At 41.1% G+C, this 24,852-nt stretch overlaps 2 protein-coding genes across 2 annotated transcripts in view; one reads left to right on the top strand and one right to left on the bottom strand.

Annotated features, from left to right (window-relative positions):
- Positions 1-24,852, bottom strand: part of LOC135324166 (uncharacterized protein C9orf40 homolog) — a 206,908-nt gene that overhangs the window by 16,263 nt on the left and 165,793 nt on the right. The gene's annotated exons all lie outside the window — the stretch shown is intronic.
- Positions 1-24,852, top strand: part of LOC135324165 (nuclear receptor ROR-beta-like) — a 143,887-nt gene that overhangs the window by 96,003 nt on the left and 23,032 nt on the right. Inside the window, exons 2-4 of the mRNA XM_064499827.1 lie at positions 1,553-1,638; positions 5,981-6,122; positions 9,245-9,646. Of these exons, the coding sequence (XP_064355897.1) occupies positions 1,553-1,638; positions 5,981-6,122; positions 9,245-9,646 (630 nt within the window). The remainder of the gene's footprint in view (positions 1-1,552; positions 1,639-5,980; positions 6,123-9,244; positions 9,647-24,852) is intronic.

Here is a 24,852-nt window from a genome sequence, read left to right as displayed (position 1 = left end):
GATGCACTACACCTTCCAAGGGGATGTGCAGTGCCTCTGCAGGACACTGCTCTGAGTTTTGGTCCTTCAACCTCATGTCGGTAGGAAGATTACTCATAGAAAACTCTTGTCTTCTACTAGGAGTGATAAATGATAACTATAGGTTTAAACTGAGCAAAATCCAGATCATGCCATCATCATATTGCCGCAGCATCCATTGTAGAAGTGTGCTTAGTGCTTAGCTTACAATGTGCAGTCATTTTTAAGTAGGTTTTTTCCAGCATTTATGACCCCTTTAAGTGACCATAGATGTGAAATGGAATGCTCTTTTGGGGATCAGCACCTAAAATATAATCTTGTTCCTCAGTCTGCCAGTCCCTTTTGGAGTTATACATGTCCAACCAACATATTAAGAGTTAGCAGTCCTTGTACTCAGGGTAGGCCAACTACACAAGCTCTCAGTTGTACCACCCAAGGATATGAACTGGTGCTACTGCTGACCCTGGGTATGCCGGAAAGCAGTCTTACCAGCTATAACAGTCATCATCTAGTAGGATGAGAATTACAGAGGGGCTTGGATCCCACACAGGAAAACAAATGAATGGGAGGCAAAGTAGGTTTTGGATTTCTTCTCCTCAACATGTCTTCCTAGAATAAGACACAATCTTTCCCTACGTAACAGAGCACATGCTCTTACAATGCAGACAAGAAAAACATATTCAGAATTCAAAGTTCAGCTGAGGGAAGCAAATAGGTATGTTAGCAAAAGAAAAAAATATGGAAGATATGCAGAATATATTTTCCTTCTATGAATTAAGTGACCATTTTGTTTATAAAAGGATCTGAACATATCCCTATTCAAACATCTTCAAATAGTGCCTGCCACTGGATCTCTGATTGCTTTCTGAATCATTTGTCTAGCCACAGAATCCCAGAGCACAGGCACTGGATACTTAATCTCAGCTTATGGTCCTTGCTTACCTCTAAGTTAGTGCTGAAACAAATGGCTTGAAGATAAAGAGAGGTTAAGTAGTCATTTTAAAACCCATCTCTGTTAGTGGAATTACTGTCTTGGTCTGTCTTGAAGCCGTAATTTGAAGGATGTGAAAGCTTCATCATCTTTAATGCTGTGAAAAATGCATCGAAACATGCCGTGTAATTCTACCTCAGCAAAATAAAGAGTAAAGTTGTGAATATTTGAAAAGTGTAAACAAGAACAATCTAGATAATTATTTAGGATCCCTAATGACTGTCATTAGCGATGATGATGATGAAATTTACAAGTAAAAACAAAAGAGGAGAATACGAGGAAAAACTTGCTAATCGTGAGATAGCTTAAACTGTTGAAGAGAGTTTTGTGGGTAGAAACTACATAATGTGAAGCAATTAAAATTCTTCTAAACGAAGCATTCAGAAACATATAATACAATACAAAGCAGTTTTATATTGTCGGGGGGGTGAACAGGTTACCTACTGTATAACTCTAATTTTTATGATCTTCATTTGAGGAAGAAAGAAATGAAATAGAATTAGGTACTCAAAATAGATGTCTTGTTTGGTTTTTTTTTTTCAGCGCAAATTGAAGTGATACCATGCAAAATTTGTGGAGATAAGTCCTCTGGAATACACTATGGAGTCATCACATGTGAAGGCTGCAAGGTATGAGATTTTAATACAGCACAGTCATCAGCATCTGCATTAGCCTCAGGCATCTGTGTGCGTAATAATACACTCTTTCAAGCAAGGGGTGCCAAAGGCTGTTAAGCCTGCTGCTGATATAGATGTGTTTCATGTCTAATTTTACTAGTTGCTTTCCTTTTTCATCAAATAGTCTTTAGAATTGCCTCCTTGTTTGAAACATGAATTAATCACATCTGATGCAGTATAAGTGCTGATACAGAGGCTGGCAAACATAAGTCACACATGTTCTACCTTAAATCAGCTTCAGAGCTGGTTTTGTTCTCTTGTTTCCTATACAATCCATACAGCATTAAAAGTTGGTGCAGTATCTCAGTTCAGCATCTTAAAAGCTTACAGGTGTCTGTTTGGTCGTATTTTATCCCCTTTGTATTCTCTGCAAGCCAAACTCAAATCTCTAAAGGAAAAAATGCCTCACATTATGAGTAGTGTAAAAGGATCCTTTACCTTCCCTCTTTTAAGCTCCAGCATAGGAGAACTGCTGGGAATTGGAGGTAAAAACACCCTCCATGCTGCTTCGTCATGTTAGCCCAGCCATGGGCTCAAACCAGCTCCAGTCAGACCCTAAGCCAGCTGAAGGAAGGCTGCAGTTTGCAATTTTAGAAAGGCTCTGTGGTTAGCTTATCTAAGGAATTATTTCATTACTCATGGAAATCCAGAATTTTATACTGCACACGTCAGTATTACAGCTTCGAGTTTAAATGTGAAGTTGCAAAGGTGGTGGGGGAGCACCTCTGATTTCTTCTATATGCAAAGACACAAGCTGGTACATTTAAGGGTAGATGCATCTTTGGAGAGCAAAATGGCAAGTCTGTATTTACTTAATGCTTTACAAAATTTTAAAACATCTGAAAAATCTGAAAATTTGAATGCAGCCATCCCTGAAAGAAAGAGCTTAATTTAATGCCAATGCATTGAGAAGCAATATGTTGTCAAAGATCAGATCCTCCTTTCAGAAACGTTAAGAATCATAACTGAAACATCTCTCATTGTGACACTGTCTTATTGTGACACTGGACTGCAAATAAGCATCTTTTTATGATGATCACACAAAACAGGATTAGACTAATTGATCTGATACTTCAAAACTGGCACAAAAACAACGGGAGAAAAACGCTTTAAGCAGAGAAGGAGCTTCTTGTCTCTGTACCCAGCCTACACAGAGCAGTCAGGGGTAGAGTCTCCCGTAGATGTGATTAGTGTTAATGCTGGCCCTTGTGTGTGCCTCGAGAGGAGACGATACCTCTCAGCTCTGTATGTAGACTGCTTATTGAGATAAAGAGCTCCTCTTCCGCTTACAGCAGTTTTAACCCTATTGTTTTTGTGCCAGTTTGCAGTATCAGATCAATTAGTCTGATCTTGTTTTGTGAGCTCGTCGTGAAAAAAGCTGTCAATTTTCACGTCGGGTCTGATGGGAGGCGTTTCAGTTTGTCAAAGGTCTCTCTTAAGGTAAGCGCTGTCTCAGACAGCATAAATCAGCTCCTCATTGTCCAACGGTTAAATAACTATTTGCTCAGCTTGCATACTAATAACGGCTCATTTCTGGCTCCTTTTGTCTGAACACATTAGAAATCTCAATTAATTAAGAGGGAGAGCGCACGTGGAAGAAAGAGGAGACGCCGGCCCCACAAACACACACTCACGTTGAGCCCCTCACCAGACCGCCACGGTGTTTCAGGACCCACCATCTGAGCATTGCGCTGCCGGTGGCGGTGCGACAAACTTCAAGGGACACGAAGTCCTTTTTCTTGGCACCTCTGCTATGCCAGTAGCTATGCCACTGCAAACGCAGGTGATAAGCACTGAAGGGACATCGCAGCACCACTGCTGTTCTGGGCTGCGTGCCTGGATGTGCTGAGTTACGTGCTGGGCCCCCTGAACAAAATGGTGCTTCTGCCACTGTCTGCGCTGGAAGGGTGAAACCTGAAGACAGGTTTCCACCCCATGTGTCTTCGTGGCACCTGCTTTTGCACTGGCACCTGCTTTTGCACTGCTTTGTGTAGTAACTCAGACAGGCGTGACCATTCCCACTTTCAGCCTGGCTGACAGCGATGGATAAAGCGAATTGTTCAAGATGCAGACAGACTTGTGGTCGGTGTTGGGAATATTGGGAGACCTGTCTTTAGGCCTTGCTCCTCTGTAATGAATTGTCTCATCCTTCCCCAAAAGGGAATTATTCCCTGTAAATATAGCCATTATTATTTAAAGATCCCCTAAACATGATATAAAGTGATGCTCTATACCTCGTAATAAAACATTTGGATCTTATAGGGGAGAAAAAGAGTATAAAAATCTCCCTGGAAAAATAAATTACCTGTTGTAGGTTAACATTTTAATGGGACTCTTGATTTTTTCTAAGAGGGACAAAGAATAAACAAGTAAACTCTTGCAAGATGAAATCAACGTTAATTGGGGGAAAATAACACTATAGGATAAGGCACAGTCGATGCTAGAGTGTTATTTGGGGTTTTTTTTAACTTCATTTAGTTCATTTGTTCTCTCAAATCCTTATTCACAGAGGAGCTGCTAAAATCTAAACTGGAAAATCCTACTTATATAAAAAACAAAATTGACTGTAAAGTTCAGCAAATAGATGAAAAATGTCCTACAGTTAGCATCCATTTAGCTTTAAATTAAACTCCTCTCTACAACTTCAGGAGAGTTTTGGTGAAGCAGATCAGATGAGTCCCCACCAGATTCTTCCTAATAGTTCCCCTAAAGGATATCCATGTTTCCCAAAGTGCATATAATGCAACTTAAATTAATTTTTAGATATATTGTAATCACTGCTAAACCCAGCGCATGCTGGGTGAAGTGAGTCTCTTTACTCTTGACCCGATGAACTAGCAACGCCAGTGTCCTTAGTCCTATGCATCGCTGTTGACACCCCATGCCGTCCTCATGCAGTTCACTAGGACTTGAGCAAACCGTCACATGCTATCTTCTGCAAGTGAATTGAGCCTTGTTACAACGTAGCCGACAGTTTCCCCACTGTCATTCCCCCAAAACACACAGCTCTTGCAATTTCCATGTCTTATTAATATCTCTCATGAGTTAACACAGTTTTTACCTGCTAAATGGAATCAGCTCTTGCTTTCAGATTCGGTCCAGAGCGGTTTACAAACCAGCCTAGAAAGGCACAACCGCTTTGGTGTCACTGCTCCTGGTGACTGGTGTAACTGTGCAGTAATGACACTTTCTACCCTTTTTCTCTTCATGGCTTCCTGCAGTTGCTGGGCTATCCTTCATCTTTCCTACCACACAACTGTGCAGTTACCTGCTTCTAAAGCGGCTAAGTTTGCCAATGAACTTCTCTTTGTTTCTCCCTCTGCCTCTCTCTGGACTCGCTGTTTCTCCTGTTCTTTCTTTTGCAGGAAAGAAAAGAATATCAAATAAAACTCTCTCTCTGCCTCTCATCCTCATCCCCTGGTTTCATTCCTCTTGTCACCTCCACCACTGCATGTCACTTCTACCATAACACTGACTCTTGGTGTCGTTCCTAGTGGTTAGGAGCTCATGAGGCCCTTAGGTACGAGTTAATACTCTAGTTATAGCCTGCTGATCTTTAGTCAAATTGCCCAACAACTGGCCAGAAAAACCTCACAGGAGCTAGAATAACTGCAAAATTTTAAATAGGTAAAATGGATAATGATATATTCCATGGACATAGAAAATGTCATTACTTTCTCATGGCAGTGTCTAAAGGTGTTGCTTTCTCCTTTGCATGTGAGCTTTACTTGATACAGTCATTAAACCCTAGTGCTTTTGTGGATGCTTGAATTTGAATTACTTTTCACTCCTAAAGTGTCTCTCCAGATAAGATCAACATTTGCCAGGTTAAACTAAGCAGCAGACTTCACCTTCTAACACTGTGCACAGCCAGTGTTGGTTTTACCAGTCTCTTTCCTTAAAGAAGGAAAATAGTGAGAACGAATACTTTCGTCATCTGTGTACAAACACAGATGTGTTTGTCCTCTATTAGGAGGAAGCATTAGATGATACAAGGTGGTTCTTGTAGGATAGGAATGTATTTTGTAACTCTATTGCTGGCCTTTTAACAAAGTAATAATTATATTCCTTACAGAATAATACACAAATCTCCTGGCTAGTAGTGAATGTTCTTTAATTTCGTCATGCAAGGCAAGGTTAGAGCACCTGCAAAGCTGTAGCATAAATGAAATTGCACTAAATAAGAGTTTATTGAATTCATTTACGTGGTTCTCTGTGTGTGTGTGTGTGTGTGTGCACATACATGTGCGTGGTGATTCTCCCGTGCTCGCTCACTCTTGCTCTTTGTCCCTAGGGATTCTTTCGGCGGAGTCAGCAGAACAATGCCTCTTACTCCTGCCCAAGGCAGAGAAACTGTTTAATTGACAGAACCAACAGAAATCGTTGCCAACACTGCCGGCTGCAGAAGTGTCTTGCCCTGGGAATGTCTCGAGATGGTAAGGAGTCAGATCCCTGCTTCACGCCTCAATCCTTTGAAACTTTTCTTCGTCACCGCCTGGCTTAAACTCCCTACAGGTTTCTCGAAGGAGAGAGAGGAGAAGGAGTGATGCACACACTGCGAGGCAGAGCTTTGCTGTTCAGTTAACAAAAGGAACGTGTTTTCATGGGCTGGGGTGGGGAGAATAGCAAAATGGAGAGCAGTATGAGTTTGAAATGGAAGGAGTCAGAAGTGAAATGTGTTGTTCTGATCGAAAGCACGTAAGGCTCACCTCTGGAGAGACAGATTCATATTGCAGTTTAGACAACCTCTCATATTAATGACATTAAATATTGATGTGTGAAAGCGTCCCTTTCCTTGAAATCTCCAAAGGTCTGTGACAGTAAATAGGCAGTTTAAAAACAAAAGCACATCTTGATCGCATTAGGGTTTTTTGCTTGTTTGTTTCATTCAGAGCACTTGGCTGAACATTTTGCATTGTAAGAGAGACATTTCTTTCACCTATGTTTTGCCACCTGCCCCTGTCTAGATCTACGCTTCATAGTTTAGTACTGAAAATGGAAACTATACCATGTGAAGCTTCAGAGGGGAGCTCCATGGTATATAGAAAGGTGGGATCCTTTGGTCCTGGGAGAGCTCAGACCCACTTTCCAACCTGTGGTGCGATCAGCTGCGACCAGGAGACCACAGACATGAGCCGGACCAGACCTGGTCTGGAGGGCACCTTGGAGATGCCGTGCAAAGCTCAAGCAAAGCTGCCTACATCCCACCTGCCCCAAGCACCACTGCTAATGTAGGTGGTTTCCAGATCACAGCAAGGTTTTAAATTGTCACCAAGTAGCAGAAGAAACTGTCATACTTCTGAAGGCAGGTTATATTAATTTGTGTTTCCTGGTATCGACATTCTGTCTTAAAAAGTATATACAAAATGTGTCATTGAAAATTAATGTTCATTGAGGGATAAGTTACATAAAGCACTATGAAGATTTTTTCATTAGATTGTTCACAGTTCATAAACTTGCTTTAAATTTGCCTTCTAATATGTCTTTTCCCACCTCAGTATGTCCTATATTTCTTTGAAACACCTTGCTAGATCTCTTCAGTCTGGGAGGGGTCTTGCAGTCTAGCCTTTAATCCATGAGCTCTTTTTGGTCCTATCGTGCAGCATACTTGATGCCTTAGCTCCTGCTTCTGCCCAAAGGAGACTATAGTAAAATTCCAGTAATTCATCAGCATGATGTGCTTTCTCCCTAGAAGTAATGTCTCCCAAGGATTTGAGGTATCACAGGGACATTTTTATGTGACCGACAGTGCTGTCTTCTCAACCTGTAATTCAGGGACTGTTGCCTGCAGACAAAGAGTGATTCTTCTGACAGCATCACCTTCTTCTCTCATTGTTTATGTGAGGGTGCTTATATTCAACAATATTGAGGGCTCTCGCAAGTTTAAAATAGCCTTTATGGATTTTTTTAACAGAGAAATTGAATGTGAATTTTACCTCTCAGCCATAGAACAGATTCATTTTTATCATGTGGAGGCAGGATGCTAATTGACAGCAGCTGGAGAATCCAATTAATGAATATATAATGAGAATAAGCAGTGGGTGTTTGTTTTTATTACTGAGGCCCTAAAATTAAAGAAAATATGCAGTGGCATTTTCAAAATAAAGTCATTGTATACTGTCCATAAGAGTGTGAAATGCATAGAGGACAGATTCCAGAGGCAGCCTATATGTTTGCATAAGGTAGCTTGCAGCCTGTGTGAAGGGGACAGTAAGTTGAGGTTGATAGCAAGAAAAACAAGTTCTTAGAGTGAAACAAACAAATTGAAGGGGCAGCCATTCTCCTTGATGGTCTTACACTCCCTTTTGATATTATTCTCTTCTTTTTCTGTTCTCTTTCCTGGTGGAAGAGTTTCATGTCCACCCACGTATAGGGCTTGGACTCTTCTGGAGGGTTATAGGTGAACAACGGGCTAGCGAAAATGGGAACCAAGCCCACCTTGTGCTACTATTTCTGATGATTCTGAATTGACCTCAATTTATAAATTGACTAGAAATACTCAGCATTGGAAAATACTTCTTCTAGTATATAAAAATGAGAGTTTCCTGTTCATTTTGTAACTATATTTCAAAGAGAAAGTCCTGTTATCTGTGTTCTGATAAACTCTTCCAGATGTATCTTTAACTGAAGGATCTCACTTCACTTGTTCTAGAGCATGAATAGCTATCTCTCCTCTGAGATCCCAAGGTCTAGTCTAATAGAAAGCCAGAATTTAAAGACACATGGGGAGAAAAAAAGATAATCAGGTGTGACCCACTATATATTCAGGCTGTAGATTCACTCCTCATGGTTCTGCAGCAGCTAACTTGTTGTTTTTGAAAATTTCAATGTTGCTGTAATGAACCCTGTTCCTGGGCAGAGTGGTTTGCGCTCTGATGTTTTCCTCCCCTTCTCATCAGAGGGAATGCATGGATTTTGCGCATGGAAATTATGTAAAAGTGGATTGTGTAAATCCCTGAGTCTTGCCTCTGTGGAAAAGATGACATTCATTTGTGTTGTTTACCTTCACATCTGTTATTTTCCTCCAGGTTCTAACTCTAACCTGTAATGTTAAAAAAAAAAAAAAAAGTGTGAAGATAACACCCTATTGAAAGGATGCGATAATAACGCTTTAGGGCTTGTTTTCATCCAGAGTACTAATCCTGTTAGTGCGCAGTTTAAAGGTTTGTGGAAAGTTGATAAATCACACGGGATATGAATCTAAAGACTGTACATTTCATATAGCTCTGGGTTGTTGTTTGGTGAACACAGAGACAAGAGAAAAGATGCAGGGTCTTTTTAACATTCACAGTCGGAAGTGAGTTACTTGACTAAGGCCCTTCCTGTCAAAAAGGAGTTCTTGTTCTCACCTTGTAAATCCAAGCGCTTGATATCTTTCCATTTGTGAGATGCATAGGGTGTAAAGCTATGCATCCTCTCGCATTTCCACAGAGAAAGATAAATTTCTGCCACAAAAGCGATGTTAAAAGTAAATATCAGAAGAGCAATGGGGGGGTGGGGAATTAAGAGGAAAAAAATAGAGATAGGACAATGGTTTGCATCGCATTTTGCCTTTCAGCTGTGAAATTTGGAAGAATGTCCAAAAAGCAGAGGGATAGCCTGTACGCTGAAGTGCAGAAGCACCAGCAGCGACTGCAGGAGCAGCGGCAGCAGCAGAGCGGCGAGGCCGAAGCCCTCGCCAGGGTTTACAGCAACAGCATCAGCAACGGCTTGAGCAACCTGAATAACGAAACCGGTGGCACTTACTCCAACGGGCACGTCATCGACCTGCCGAAGTCTGAGGGTTATTACAATGTGGATTCTGCCCAGCCTTCCCCGGATCAGTCTGGGTTAGACATGACTGGAATCAAACAGATAAAGCAGGAACCTATCTATGACCTCACTTCTGTACCAAACTTGTTTACCTATAGCTCTTTCAACAACGGGCAGTTAGCTCCAGGAATATCCATGGCTGAAATAGGTAAGGACATTTCGTATTCTTCTGGTGTTCAATTTGCAGCTCGTAATGGCTGTATATAAATTAGATTGCGATAGCATCTTTATTAAAATATTACGCAAGCATTCTATGTGCCATTGTACAGTAATTATATATGCACATGGATATGTATGTGTACCCACACACACAGAGGAACTAAAGGAAAGAAAATCAGTGTGGTAGTAATTAGTATAGTATAGAGGCAATTCACATGCCAGGCCAGCTTTTTTGTGATTTTTTTTTTTTTACCAAGATCTGCAAGTTATTCACTTTCTTAAACTCAGCACTTCATGTGTTGTTTATGAAATGGGAGCACCAAAGCAGGTGAAAAAAAAATGAATCAATCAGAACCAAGAGATAATTAGCAGTGGGGAGCTTGTTTCAAATGAGCTCGTTACTAGGACGGATAAATGATCTCTTTAGCCAGCCTCCCATATTTCTGTCAACACCCAGAAGCCCTCTAGCAGCTTGTTTGGGGGGATATTTATTGCAGAAAGCACCAGCTCCCTACTTCTGTGCACAGGCGTGCATGCAGAGTAAGTACACTGATCTCGTGAGATGCACAAACAAGGTTGAGGTGAACATAGTCATGTAGCTCAGCTCGACAGCTCGAATGCCTTGGAGAAGCATCTCGGGCATCTGTCCTGTGATTTCTTCCTTGAAAAGCAGCAAAGAGACCTCTCTGTGAGATGTGAGAGCTTGAAAGGCCAGCTAGAGATCATTCTCTAGGGAAGATCTCTGTTCAGCTAATGGCTCTAGTCCTACTGCTCCAACCCAACTGGAAGCGGTGCTTTCTGCGTAAAGAAATAACGTAAAAGAAGGTTGGCATCCTAATTAGGTACTTTCCACCTCAGCAAGTGATGAATGCTGAGTCAGTTGTGGTTGAGGATATAAGTAAAGGGTAATACTTCTTTAATTGGGTTTAATTAAAAAGGAAGAAGAAGAAGGAAAAAAAAACATATGTTTTTCAGCAGCACCCATAACAAATGAATTAACGTCACGTTACAAACTCTAGAGCTCTGGCCTGGCTGTGCTGCCTTGTGGATGCAAAAAAAGAAGATGGCAAGAAGCGTAAATGCATGCATGCACTCAGACCGTCTGAGGGCCCTGGCTGGAGATGTCTGGGCCAGGGGTGATGATGCTACAAATGCACTCGATGGGTGTTACAGAAAGGGTGGGTGTAGTAGTTAATGTCCGATAAGAACTACAGGTGCAGCTAGGTGCATGTTTGTTCCCATGTATGCTCACGTGCAGGAAGGTGTGTAACAAACTGCACACTCTACTTACAAATAGCACAGAAGAAAATTACACTTTTCTGCCACTCTGCTCAGTGGGGCATGGTTGCTGGGCATGTTCGGCCTGAGCTGCTGTCCAGTAATCTCCTACGCCCGCCACGTAGTAGTGCGGGGCGCTGGTGAGGAACATCTTCACCTTCCCTTTTGGCTCTGGTGACTGGGACTATCATTCGCACATGGCTTGTGCAAACCTCAGTCCTGGAATAGTGTTTTTAGTACTCAGAAGCAGCTGAGAGAGAATTTAAACTGCCACAGAGACAATTACCCCTTTCTCAGCTATTAGCTGCTGGAGTTTCCACATAGGTCATTATCCATGCTTGTGTCAAAGAGACCTGAAGCTGGCCTAAAAGCTATTTTCCTACTGCACCCAAAGGGAAATGTTCCCAGAGACAGTCAGAGGAGGCACCTGGAAATATGACAGTTCGGACAGTCTGTGAATTCAGGTTTACGCTCAGTTACAGAAGTGAGCCCAACAGTGAGAATACAGCCATGGGGCTATAGCTTTATGAGCCAAAGGATCCCATGGAAGTCAATGGGATCTTTTGATTTATGGAGCTTTAGGGCAGGCCCGAACTCTTATTCCACTTCCTTTGGAAATTGGAACTGGGCTCCTAAATTGCTAGGATTTTACCCAAATTCTGTTCTATGTCATTTGTGACACCCACAGCAGAGAGGTAAGGCTGTTAGTGAGAGATAAGGTAGTATAACAACTGACATAACTGAAAAAAATAGATGAGAAGTACCATAAAATATTGGGATTAGTGCACAGCTGAATGATATTTTCAATGTTTAAAAACAAACAGCCTTTTAATGCTGCATTGGATTGTTGGAACCTCTATAGAGCTGCGGTCTCTGAGTCAAAACAGGAAAACTCAGAAGCACTCGTATGCATTGATTTTGTATTACAATGTGCTTAAATATTACTGTAGCATTGCATCCTACTCACTCCAGTGAGATTTAGGAATACATCCAACTCATGTTAAGTAGAAGTTAACTGCCTTAACTGTTAGGTGAAACCCGTAGAGAATATAGAAGATGGAAAAGCTATACTGTATCAGTTCTTCTACCTAGATAAAAATTTCTTTATACTATCTCATCTAGTGATGAACTGAGCCATTGTTTTAAGTATTCCTAGTCATGTTAGTTCTTTTCCTCATTGGAGACTTTCTAGCAGATCTCGTGATGTGGGAGATCTCCAGTCTTTGTTTTCCCCTAATGTTTATATTCTTCAAATAGTTGCATTTTTTTAAGCACCACCTCACTTGCCACTTACCTGATTTTGACTGGATGTATCCCTCTTAATTTTTTCCCTATAAATGGATGCTTGAAATTCCTTCCACCTCTGAGCTTCTAAAAGTTGCTCTAAGCCTTTCCAAGACATGATGATTTCTCCACAGGCAGGCCAGAATCAAAGCAGTCTTTATGGCTTCTGCTTTATTTGCCAACCGATGTCCAATTCTCTTCTTATTCTTATACTGTTATTGCTTTAGTTGTTTCTCACTTACATTTTTTTCCTGTACAGGGCTAACTTTATCGAGATATGTCTAGCTGCACTTTTCCAAGTTTGAATCTCATTATCTCTTTCATACTCATTTTTCTAAGCTTTTTGGTCCTGTTACAGTATGTCTCAGTTCTCACTGATACTTGTGACTTCACTCAGTTTAGAATAATCTGGCCATTTAATTAATATGCTGCGAACCCTCTCTTCCACATTATTAATGAAAATGTTAAATGCTTGTAAAATAAGTCCTAACAATGGTCCCTGCTGCACCTGACTAAATAACTTGCTGCAATTGCATAAATTACTTTATTTACTTTTTGCTTGCTATCCAACAGTAAGATTCTCTCAAAAATCCAAAGAAGTCTTTATTTCCCTGTCAGTTTGATTCAATTATGCATGCAATATTTTCTAAGATACTCTATGAACTAATTTACACATCATTTGTGTTCTTTTCTGCACATGTTAATTTTCTAATTCCCCAAAAAAGTAATTAAATTGGTCAGGCATACTTTGATCTTTAACAGTTATATTCCTTTAATTTAAATGTAGAAATTCTCATTTTCTTCAACATAACTTCATCTGCATTAGACTTAGCAGTGGAAATGAAACTGCTCCTCTTAACAGTTTTGAAATTCAAAACTTTTACACAGCAGATGTTTCAATGCTTGGTATTAGAATGACACAGCAGGCAAAATACAGCTTTTCCTGCATTGTATGCTTACCAGCATCTCTAAATACTGGACCAGGAAACAGCTGTAGGTATCGACAATTTTAAGTTACGTAGCGCTCCCTCACATGTCTTTAGAGCTGGTATATTCCTCTTTATAGGTGGGATATTCCAGGTACAGCTGTACATTAGCTGATGAAAAGCAGGATGGGCTATCTGTGCCGTGTGGGACGGAAGGCGAGGTGTAAGAAGCAGCAGTCTGCTGGATGCAGAGGCCAACTCCTCGCCTCGGCCTGGGGAAGGCAGAGATTTCCTGATGCTGCAGTGGCAGCTCAGACCCGTGGGGCAGCGTCTGCCCTTGGTTTCGAAGGCGACTACGTGGTCCTTCGGAGCGGGGCTTTCTCCTCGCAGAGGGAGCAGCAGAGGTCAGCCGGCGTGGGGAAAAGAGGCATTTCTGCTTCCTGACCCTGGCAGCCCCGCAGCAGGACGGTAACGCTTGCTCCCAAGTGCGATTTTAAATTAGTAGATATTAAAGGCTTATTTTTAGAGTTTTGTCAAATTAAAGACCATCTCGTTTCAACATAAGGGCATAACATTTCCTGTCACTGAGCTAAGCATCCTACTTCTCTCACACAACGTGTGGCTCAGATCCTTGTCTGTGAAAGTTAACGGAAAGGTTTCCCTGGCTTGACTGTAGCTGAGATACCAGCTTATGATTTTGTAAAGATGAAAAAAAAATAATTAGTGGATGCTGTTGTGGGGAAAACAGACTGGCTCAGGGTTCACTCCAGGTCAAACTGAAGAGTGCCCTGTATCTGAATATATTTAGGCAGTTGGTAAGGTGCCAGTAGAGAGCACACAAGGTTGGGTAGCCAAAGCTTCTGTAATTACAGAAAAAAATGTTGTCTATGTATATTTACATGATATTTCTTCAATATCAGCACTATTTGAAGGGAGAAGCACCCAAAGGCTTGGAGTGCTTAAAAGTTTTTACCAAATTTGAAAATTAAATAGAAAGGTTGCCATCCTCAGGCTTCATCTTGTCTTTCCCCGGTCCCCTCTGGCCCTGTCCTGCCGCGTGTGTCTCAGCACGGGCAGGAGCTCCCTCGGGCAGCCCTGTGGTGGGGCCTGGGGAAATCACCTATCCTACTCACCAAATCCTCTGTGAAACACAGCCCTCTTGAGCCTGCCTTTGCCTGGGAAATGACAGCGAAGCAAAGCCTGCAAAATATTTTAAAGACTGGCTTAAGATGGGTATGCAAAAGAAAAGCCCCCTTGGAAACTGCAAATAACCTCCTGTGCACAAGTAATCTTTAATTTAGCTGGGTTCATACATCCATCTCAGGTCCTTCAGTGAACATCTTTATGTACTGTATAAAGTTTTTACTTATTTTCCTCGCTGCACTAGCATTCAGGCCGGAGCTCAGCGCTGGGCTCATTCAGTATCCCACCCTGGGAGGAGGTCTTCACCTGGAGACGCTCTCGGCTCCTCTGCTGAGGGTGTGTTTCAAAGCCAGTCTCACACCTTTCCCCTTTCAGTGGAAATTCCCATTAACTTTAGGAGAATTGAGCCTGTTCCCCTCTGCCCATCCTGTTCCGGGACATCCATAGCACTGTGCCTCGTGCATGCAATACCCACCAGCCGCACGTGGGTCTCTTGGGAAGGTTGCTGTGCTGTGCTGCTTGCAAAAGCACTTCTCCATGCTGATATATGTGTATATACATATTTTTTGTTTAATTCCTTTCTCCATCTCTCCAGGCTTTGTTCTCTGTGCCAAATCCAGTGTTAGTAGACAGCTCACCAAACATGCATTGGTCAGTTAGATGCTACGTGAAGGGCTATCGCAGGGACCAGCTGACTCAAAATGCAGTGAAGCTCTCTCTAAATTAAAATCCTTACCTAAGGTGACGGTAACAGCTGCTATGTTGATGTTCCCTTTTTCCTGCAACTTCTTTCCAAGGCTGTGGCAGACCACACGGGAAAGCCGAACTGATGGCTCGGCTCTGTGACATTAGTCTGGCGTAATCATGTTTCTTTACCTCTTTCCTTTTCCTGAGCCATATTTTAGTATCCCTCCTACAGAGGAGAGAGTCAAATTTTGCAGTTCAGGTGTGTGCAGCTAAAGCAGAAGCCCTTAAGCTGTATTTCGGGTGGAGCAATGTTGCCATCTGGTGAGCAGTTAAAAATGTGCAGCATGTGCATTTCTGTGCAGATACCCTTAGGACATATTTCTTATCACCATTACCTCTTTAAAGGTGACAATCAGAATATATTAATATTTCAGTTCCGTGCTCATTTCAGTTCATCTGACATAACTTAGACCCCCTTCTCCTGATATTTTTTTAACTAATTAATTAATTCTTTCCCCTTTTCATACACTCGAGAAGAGAGCAGAGAATGGCAAGGTTTAAAACCAACTTGACAGCTTTCCTCAGTTAGAAAATATTTCAACTTCATCAAAAATGGACATAAAAGTAGAGGAATAAATTAGAGCATTGTGATGCTGAAGCATTCTAGCTGAACTGATGCTGAAGTGAACACGTTTTTTTAGTAAGCATAGACTTTGAATTTTTTTACATCACTTATTTAGAAATAAATGTTGTCTTTACCCTCTAAGATTGCCACATAATTTGGCAGTAATGTAAAAATGTAATTTTTTGAAAGCTTGTAAAATTTTATGGTTTTATCTTTTTCTCTCTTCCAAATTAGTAATCTTTCTCTATTTGTAAATTTTCATACTTACGAATGAAAATTTACAGATCAAAACCAGCCTAATTACAAATTTACATAATGGCTTTACTGAGTTTATGTTGCAGGGCCCAATAGTTTAAAGGATCAAAATGTTCATAAATAACTGAATATGTTGTTATACTTTACTAAGTGCATATTTTAGCACTTGCTGACTTAAGGAGACTTAGGGAGGGCACAGTCTGTGTTAAAACTCTTGGCGTAGACTTAGAAAATAAAAAATGTTTTCTAGGAGGTACTATATTTAAGCACCAGATTTTTCACCCTGTGATTTTCAAACCACTGAGCACCCACTGCCTCCCACTAAGCGCAGTGGGCTTTGGATCAGACTCATGTTGGTTCTGGCAGTCCTCCTCAGTACACTTAGCACAGATCACAGCAGTTCAATAAGCCGGATACAATGTGCCTCTTTAACTAAACCTGGTTCAAATGTACGCAATCCAGCAATTAATCTAAAACAATTTGAACATGCAGTAGGTAGCCTAAAAGTATACTTTAGGCTCGGTTTTCCTGCAAATTCTAAAGCTTTTTGGATATTTCTGAAAGGGATTTGGCTTCTCTTTCAATTAAGTCAATTCATATGTCGAATGCAGGCCAACTAATAAAGCCACAATAATGTTACCAGTGGCAACCATTGGCAGTCTTCCTAATTGGAGTTCGATCACACTACAGACTATGCACTGTAGACATTGCCGAAACTGCCACTTTAAATATGGCCCTTTATGTTTATTGTGAGGTTAAGTGTTGCCAGCAGGAATACAATCAGAGTTCTGCTCACAGTCAGGAAAAGTTTAATTACTGTTGGTATACAATGCATGTTTTGGGGAGCAGAAATTTGCTGCTGAAAATGTGTTTTTTTGCAGCACCCAAGACCATGGGATCCTCTCCAAATTGTGGTTATGAATATTGGAATAAAACAAGCAGCTGGATTAAGTATTTAAACCAGTAAAATCAATGGCATCCTTTAACTGAAATTGAGCATGGATAAAACAAACAGGGGACATTTCTGTGATCTTTTGCACTGTTTGACTTTTCAGCCTGTTATACCAATGAATTAAAAAGAGAAGTTAATATTAAAAACAACACGATCTGTAGCTTATATTTCTAAAGCATGAAAATATATTTCTCTAGAGTGGGTACATTTCTAATCCATTAAAGCAAGTATGTGAAATTCCTCCTTCTTCTCCAAAGATAGGAATATGTCCTTACATAACCGAACTTGACAGAATGTGTTCGTTCTATCGAGAATCCAGAAAGCAGTTAGAAAGCAACCATTTGTAGCAGTCAAAATATGTAAAGTACCATATCACGTATCCCATATATTACCATATATCATGATAATCTTCTCAGGAACAGTGCCGCGCTATGAATATTGTCAGCTTATAGATCACACAAGCAGATCGCTGTAAAGCGAGCGGTATAGCGAGTCCTGAGGTGCGCTTTGGCGGGCAGTTGTGGGAATACCTGTTCTGCTGATGCCCTGGGACGCCGCAGCGCTGTCGGCAGGAGAAGAAATGGTAACTGCCCCTTCGTGAGAAAGCCCTGAAAGGAGAAGGCTGGAGCAGGTGCCCCGACATGGAGCAGGGCCTGGGACGTGCGGAGGAGGGTGTCTTGCCAGGCTGTGTCTCACGTGCATCCTGCAAGGTGGCAACCGCAGCAATGGGAATTGAGAGGATAAAGCCGTGGGGGAAAGGTGGTTTTTTAGGAATCACTGTAGTGTAGAGAGGTGACATGCTACCTGCAAAAATCAAGAGGTGTTGAGTTAGCAGTGATATGCTGCTACTCCAGCCTGGCTTTCTTCACGCTTGCTCCCCGACCCAAATAACCCTTCATCTTGGTGTCGGTGCTCCCTGTCCTCAGTGTTTTTGTATGTTGTTTCTGGGTGATGAGCACCAACAATTTGCAAACTCATCCCATGCTTTTTGAGAGCTTACTCTGGGGTTCATACTGTATTTCTCTGTCATTCTGTACCACATTGTCTGGTCTTTCTTTGACACTGAGGCAGGAGGAAGCCTCCAAAAGCATGATTTTACAGTTGTTCTTTCCCAGAACACATGCAACATCACAATTTTGACTTCCCAAGACCTTAGTTCACTTTTGCACACCTCGTGCCTTCTGTTTAGTCTGGTAAATCTCACCACGCATCCCATCCATTTCACTACTTTCCATTCTACAGTTGAGAATAATGTAATTCCATGTATTATGCAGTTTGTGGTGCTGCTAACAGCTCTATGGGTAACGATGTCTTTCTTTAGATGGCCCATTCATTTTTGATACTTTCTTTCAAAGAGCAGCAATCATTCTTTTGTACAAGAGTGGAAAGATATGAGGAAAAAGTTGGAGTGAAACACACAAGAGGGAGGGGAAACAGTGCATATATTTAGTGGAAAAAATCAATGCAATGAGACATATGGGGCTGAAATTCAGACAAGAAATACTGAAGCTGAACATCAGAAAACACTTTTTAAAGTGCAGTAGTCTTATAGGGATGAAAGTTGCATATAAATTGGAATAGTTAAAGCCAGATATTAAAGCACAGAGCACTGTCTTGCATTCCTTTTTGACTGTGTGGATATCTTTTCTCTTGATCAGTGAAATCACTGAGGTTGCTAATAATCAAATTATTTCACTTTCTGACTCTATACTCTGGCACCACTTTGATCTGACTTAGTCACCGCACTATGGAAAAATAGAAGAACTATTTTAGAATGTTTTCTCATTGCTTTTTGAAACGTTTTTATTCCTAGATTGCATAAAATCTTTATAAAAAAGTAAATGTAAGCTTGTGACAATGAGAAAAATGCTAGGATGTATGCCTAACCTCTCCCATATATCAAATCTTTGCTACTTCGCATGTGGGATGCCGGATACTACTCTTACCTTTTAAATTCTATGACAGGGCAAACTCAACTCTAGCTTAAACCCAAAATATTTCAATTGTCCCATGCATTTTTCTCGGTCTCATAGTAAACAATGTGCACTCTAATGTTTGCTTAATCATAATAAATGAAGCTGCGTTCTTGTTGCAGAACAGGCTGAATTTTAATATAAAAATCTCTTTGTGTAAGCTATGCTGGAAGAAGTTAAGAAGCAGTTCATCTCAATAAATTTGTAATAATTATATGGTGCCTATAGAGTCTATGTCCCATAATTTCTAACTATTGCCTTGGTTTGTGCTTTTGCTGCCAGCTAAATGATTTCTAATTAGTATGAAATACACCTTTTTTACTAAATTGACTGAGACCCACAAAAACTATTATTAAGTGGAGACCTTTAAGCATTCATAAAGATCCACTAGGATTTAACAGAATTCTGCATAGAACTGGGTCCATCCTCTGGGTTCCTCTGTATTAGGGCATTATTCAATTGTAGTGTATTTTCCTGTTGAAAGGCAAATGAAACACTGATTTATTTGAAGGGAGAGAGGGGAAATACGAAATTCACACTCATAACTGCCTGAATGTGCAATCTGTTCCTGACGCTAAGCACTCGATAACTTCAACCCAAGAGAGGATTATTCCTGAGCTAAACTCAAACACTTCTAGACTCACATCAGTATTTGAATGTTTCGCATTGTCTTCCTAGGCCGCATATCGAATAGTGTTACAAATGTATTAAATAAAAGGGGATTTAGAAACTTGCTACTGTATTTGTAACAGTTCTTGAAAGGGGATTTTTTTGTATATTATTACATTGAGAAGGTAAAGACAGATGAAAAATGGGATGTGCTTTTTGCAACCATTTTTAGGACAAATGTTCCCGCTTTTTTGCCAGGAACTAAGATTTTTCAGCCAGTTCATTTTAAAAAATTTGGGGACCCATTCTTCACGTTGGACAGTAACCACAGGACATACTTCTGCTCTATTCCCTGCATTACTGCCTCTACTCCTGCCTAAGAATTGATATAATCTGTGTAAGGAAACCACTTTGCAAAACTTTTCATGTTGCAGTCCCAATACTATTGAATTAGGGTTCAGAAGAGTGGTAATGCGATTGTTTGCCTGGCATTATTTGGGGTGCTACAACGTATAGATAGAGTTTTGACAGTTTTAAGAAGGGATAGGAATGCTTACAGCAGCCAGCCAGCCAGCCAAAGCTGTGGTGTTATTGCAGCATTAATTCAAAGTGGATCCCTGCGAGAGCTCAACTTAGGATATAAGCTGAGATGAGCTCTTAGCTACTCAACTGGATCCTAAGGGTAAGTGGCAAATTAAAAATTCATTATTCATTTTAATTGAGGATGATTATCAGTGTTTTAGGAGGCACACTTCAAAGTTCTTCAGCTCCCAGTGCAAAAGACAAGAATGCTGAGAAAAACTAGAGCTTCTCATGAGAGCAGAGAGACAAATGAAAGAACTAAAGAGCCTGTAGGAAACAGCCACTGCAGAAGTCTGTGGATAACTTCCGCAGGCCAAATTCACAGCTGGCGAAAGCTGTGCTCAGTCCATGGAGCTGCTGCACCCATCCCCACCAGCTTTGAACCTGACCCCAAGTCTGAGTTTTCCCTCAGTACTGTAGCTCGAGATCTCTGCATATTAACATTAAAAAGGGAGAACTGACTCATCAGCTGATGATAGACCCCTGCAGGTCTGTGCTATGCTGATTTATATTATCTAGGTTGCAATGTTCGTTTTTCTGTATGTACTTTGGATTTAAGCAGCTCCTAACCCACCAGTGCAATGCACACTTGAAAAAAAAAAAAAAGCCCAGCTGAGTAGCTGAAATTGGAAATAGAAAAGGTCACCTGCAGTTCTAGAAGTTGTGAGCTGCAGTCCCAGATTTCTGCCACAGAGGTATAACCCATCCACTGTTGCTCTTCCCTTGCAACATACGCTTTTGGCCTGTTTTGCTGATAAAATAGGGCTAGTACAGTCTCACTGTTTGTCCAGTCTCTCTGTCAGGCGCTTCCTTCCCCAGTAATTTTTTAACTGTTGTCCAACTTCACACTGGAAGGGAAGCAGAGGTCTCAGAGATTTAATTTCCCACACATTTTCTGAGAAGAGGCTGCTCAGCAGACGAAGGGGACAGCCAGCCTTCCTTAGGGAAGACACAGCCCTGGCGCTGGGCAGCATTCCCACCAAGCCTCAGCGAACCAGCCCGGCACAGCACCCCTTTCCCAGCCAAGCACAGCGGAGAGAGAGGCCAGCACAGGAATGATGGGTGATGTACCATGAACCACCGGGATGGGTTTCTTCCACTAATTGTGGTATGGCTTATTTAACCATACACCAGGCCAGCCTCACCAAATCAAGCTAGAGTCCCTTTTTCCTCCCGCCAAGAGTTTACCATGCTCCAGACTGGATTTAAAAGCCAGTCATTTCACCAGACCAGCACTGCTCTCTCATGTTCTTCCTCCTCCTCCTCATCCGGTCTGTATTCCATACAGTCTTCCAACCTGTCAGTGTATCATAGATCATAAAATTTCCCCTCAGTATCTCATTCAGGAAACTCACAACTGATCTTAGAATTAGAAAAAGTCTTTTTGATTGATAATCTTTTAGCTTCCCCATTTACAGTTTTCAGCTTCTTCTGGACATATTCCACTATGTGTTTGACCTTTTATTACACTGCTGCATTGCAAAGTCCTGATTAATTTATTGTCCACTATCATTTCTTACCTGTCTGGGTACCATTAATTTCTCCCACATGCTAGATATCAGTATTGTTCAAGTTATTGCTTCCCAGTCTTTTTTAGATTGCCTTTTTTCTGATCTAAGTTTCATTTTCTGTTATTTCCTTCCAGTCTTTCTTATCATAATTTTTGGCAAGGTGTTCAGGAGTAAGGTTTGGCAGGGGAGAAGTGTAATAGGGAAATGATATGCTATGGGGCTGTTAAAATACAGGCTATTGTTTTCAAGATCTCATCACATGCCAGGAATCAGAGTAACAAAAGGTTTAATGCCTCTTGCACAGTAGGGGCTTGTTACTCAGTAAGTGCTATTGTCTGTCCACCCATTTGGCTTCTTTTAGGGCCTCATCACCAGCATCTGAGCTTTTGTTACAGGAAGGGGAACGTTTCTATCTGCCATGGAGCTCTGAGTTCAGTTTGGCCACTCAGGTTTCTGAAAATGGCATTTTTGCCCTGGACGTGCTCCGAGCGCTGATGCAGCTATCAGCAGGCTCGCTCCCTCGTGGCTAGCCTCATTCCCTGCCTCTTTAGCTCCTTTTCTGGAGCCGTTCCAAATCCTCTGCTTCCCCATTTAGCTGCCTGGTGAAGAACTGAGTTTTCATATCTTTCTCATTAATCAGCAATTATCTGAAAGTATCTAAAACATTTCAAATGCATTTTCTCTCTTGTGAGTTGCTTTCATCGGATACGGTCAAGTTCATATGGGGACCTGGAAGGGGGGATGGTGACTTTTGCTCCAGTTCAATGCCATTATCAGTTTTTAGGTGAACTGTGTTCCTGTCTGGGAGTTTGAACCATATGTTATAACTAAATTCTTACTTCTTCCATTGCTTTGGAGATTTCTGTGAAAAGCTGAACTTGTGAAACCTCCCCTTCTTTTCTGTGCAGGGAAACCAGTCCTACTGGTAGACATTTCTGTAATCCAAAGGATGAAGTTATCAGATCAGCTTTCTTTAAAGTTATATTCCACTAGGAGAATACTTCAAATAGGATATGTGGTTTCTTAGGGTATATTTTGTCAAGTAGGTGATGTACTCAGACTAGGGAAATGTGACATTCCATAGATTATAGGTGTTGTAACCTCTCACTCCTAATGTTTAGTATTTTTTTGCATTGTGATTTGGTGCAGATAGTCACCGCACTGACTACTTTGGTGTGTTTTCATTTTAAATCTTTGGAAATTCAGAGTCAGTATGAGCCAATAGTATCTAACTTTCTTTGTCACCCCTAAGAATAGATGAGTCTACAGCTAAAATAATGTGCCATAACAGAAAACTAGTCAGACATATGCAGGACAGATATGCAATACAATTAATCATTCTGGGGTGTATATTGTCTGAGTATTTCTGATGTTTCAAGACCTCATATTGGTTAAAATTATTGTTTGCTTGATTGATTATGTTGTTTCCAGTTTATTTCTCTGGGAGCAAATACTTCTTTCTAGAGGGTTTTTTTTTGTTTTAAGTTATACATGATATTTGTATAAAATGTGTCTGCTTTGCATGAACAATTTCAGAGTACCAATATTAAGAACACTTCAAATTAAGAACCAAACTGTCTAATGGAAGTGCTAGCATGTCACAATGCATGCTGGAGTTTAGTTGCTTGAAACTTTTTATTTTCTGTAGGACGTTTCCTAGACAGAATTGATCTCCTAGGATATACTATGGCCATCAACTTCTCATGGTATCATGTAGTATCAAGTGACCATGATGCATGATAGGAGATACAGCATAACATAAGAAACCCAACATACAGACAAAAGAGGACAAATGAAGCACCTTAACAAAATCTCTGTTTACATACTATGGCAGACATGCATTAAAAGCCTTACACTTTACAGCTGTAGTTATTATAATGCTGATAGTATACTATTATACAGGCTCAATGTTTTGTTTGAGTTGGAATTACTATTTTTCACTCAACACTTCCAGCAGATACTCTTTGTAAAATACTCTTTGCAAACTTTGATTTTCATATCTGAGTGGTCAGCATCATCACCTTTAGTTGCCTTCTCACAAAGGAAACCTTGCAAATTTGCTGTAGTTTATGCAAAATGGAGGCCGACAACGTTTCAACTGGAAACACAGCCCACACTGAGGTCACAAGAACGGTGTTGTCATTCATGGTGCTTGCAGCCCTTCCCAATGTGATTCCTGGTTATGGTTGTTGGCTTGTAGTGGCAGACACTAAATGCACCAAAGCCATGACCCAATATATGGAGTAACTGTGGCAGACTCTTGGCCTGGAGGACAGGAGGGACACGGCTGCTGAGCATCACCCCAGCAGGAGACCTCCACGAGGTCGAGGCCACAGCCTCTGCACGGAGACAATAGCTCTCCTCCTGCTGTATGAAGCTATTTGCCTTCTCTCCTTTTTCTTTGTAGTTCTATTAAAAGAGTTCATCTATTGAACTCAGTTGCCAGCAACACTTCAGAGCAGTCAGGTCATCCCAGTATCCCAGAAATTCACTGTATTTTTGGGTACACCACAGTACCTGTGCTGCATGTCAGGACAGGTTGATATTAGATGTCAGTACCTTATTCCTAGTAATTGTCATTAAGCTCTTTCTACCTGGAATTGCGGAGGTGCAAACTGATTCCAACTTCATTATCAAAAAAAAAAAAAAAAAGCTAAAATCTATTTGAAAACCTCAGAAAAAAGGCTGTGGACTCTGCAACCATTTGAGAGCTATGTTCTTTGCTCTGCCTCTTCGCGTATCTTTTGTTGTTGGCCCCTCGGAGAAGCCAAGACAAGTTTTTACTTCTCTTACTTTTTGCACCATGTGAAATGCCATATTTGCGTAAAGCTGGAGTTCCTTCTGCTGCATACGCTGCCTTCTAATCAGCCAGCCAAGCGAGCAGCCAGGCCCTCGTCCCCGAGAGCAAGTGCACCCTTTCCATGACACGGTCTGCCTTGCCTAGCCCACGGCACAAAATTTTAAAGTCTGTCCTGCACCTGGTTCCTCTTTGGACAGCCGCATTCAGTGCTGCTGCTTGCTGCTATTGCCTTAAGGCCTGTGAACATCTAAATGGATTTTAATGTCGCCTTAACATAAGCATAAGTATGTAAGGAAATAACTATGCTTACAGCTGGATAGGGGTAAAACAAGATGCCACCCCACAAAACTGAAGAGTTTTTGAAGTGCCACTCAACTGTTGGGTCCTAAGATAAATACATAAGGGGTAGGAAAAGAATAAAAGAGTGGGGTGGGAATCTTTGCAGTAAAGTAGCACTGCTAATCAAATATATTTTTAAGTCAGTGAAGCAAAAGGGTCTTATTTTCAGACTGTTAGCCCTCAGGCCATTTATCTGATTTAAAATCTGGCTATGCAGTAATGCCAGGGTTT

Source organism: Dromaius novaehollandiae, chromosome W, assembly GCF_036370855.1.
Source record: "Dromaius novaehollandiae isolate bDroNov1 chromosome W, bDroNov1.hap1, whole genome shotgun sequence".
NCBI classification, from domain to species: domain Eukaryota; kingdom Metazoa; phylum Chordata; class Aves; order Casuariiformes; family Dromaiidae; genus Dromaius; species Dromaius novaehollandiae.
Note: the sequence above shows the minus strand (reverse complement) of the source record. Positions and strands in the feature narration are given on the sequence as shown.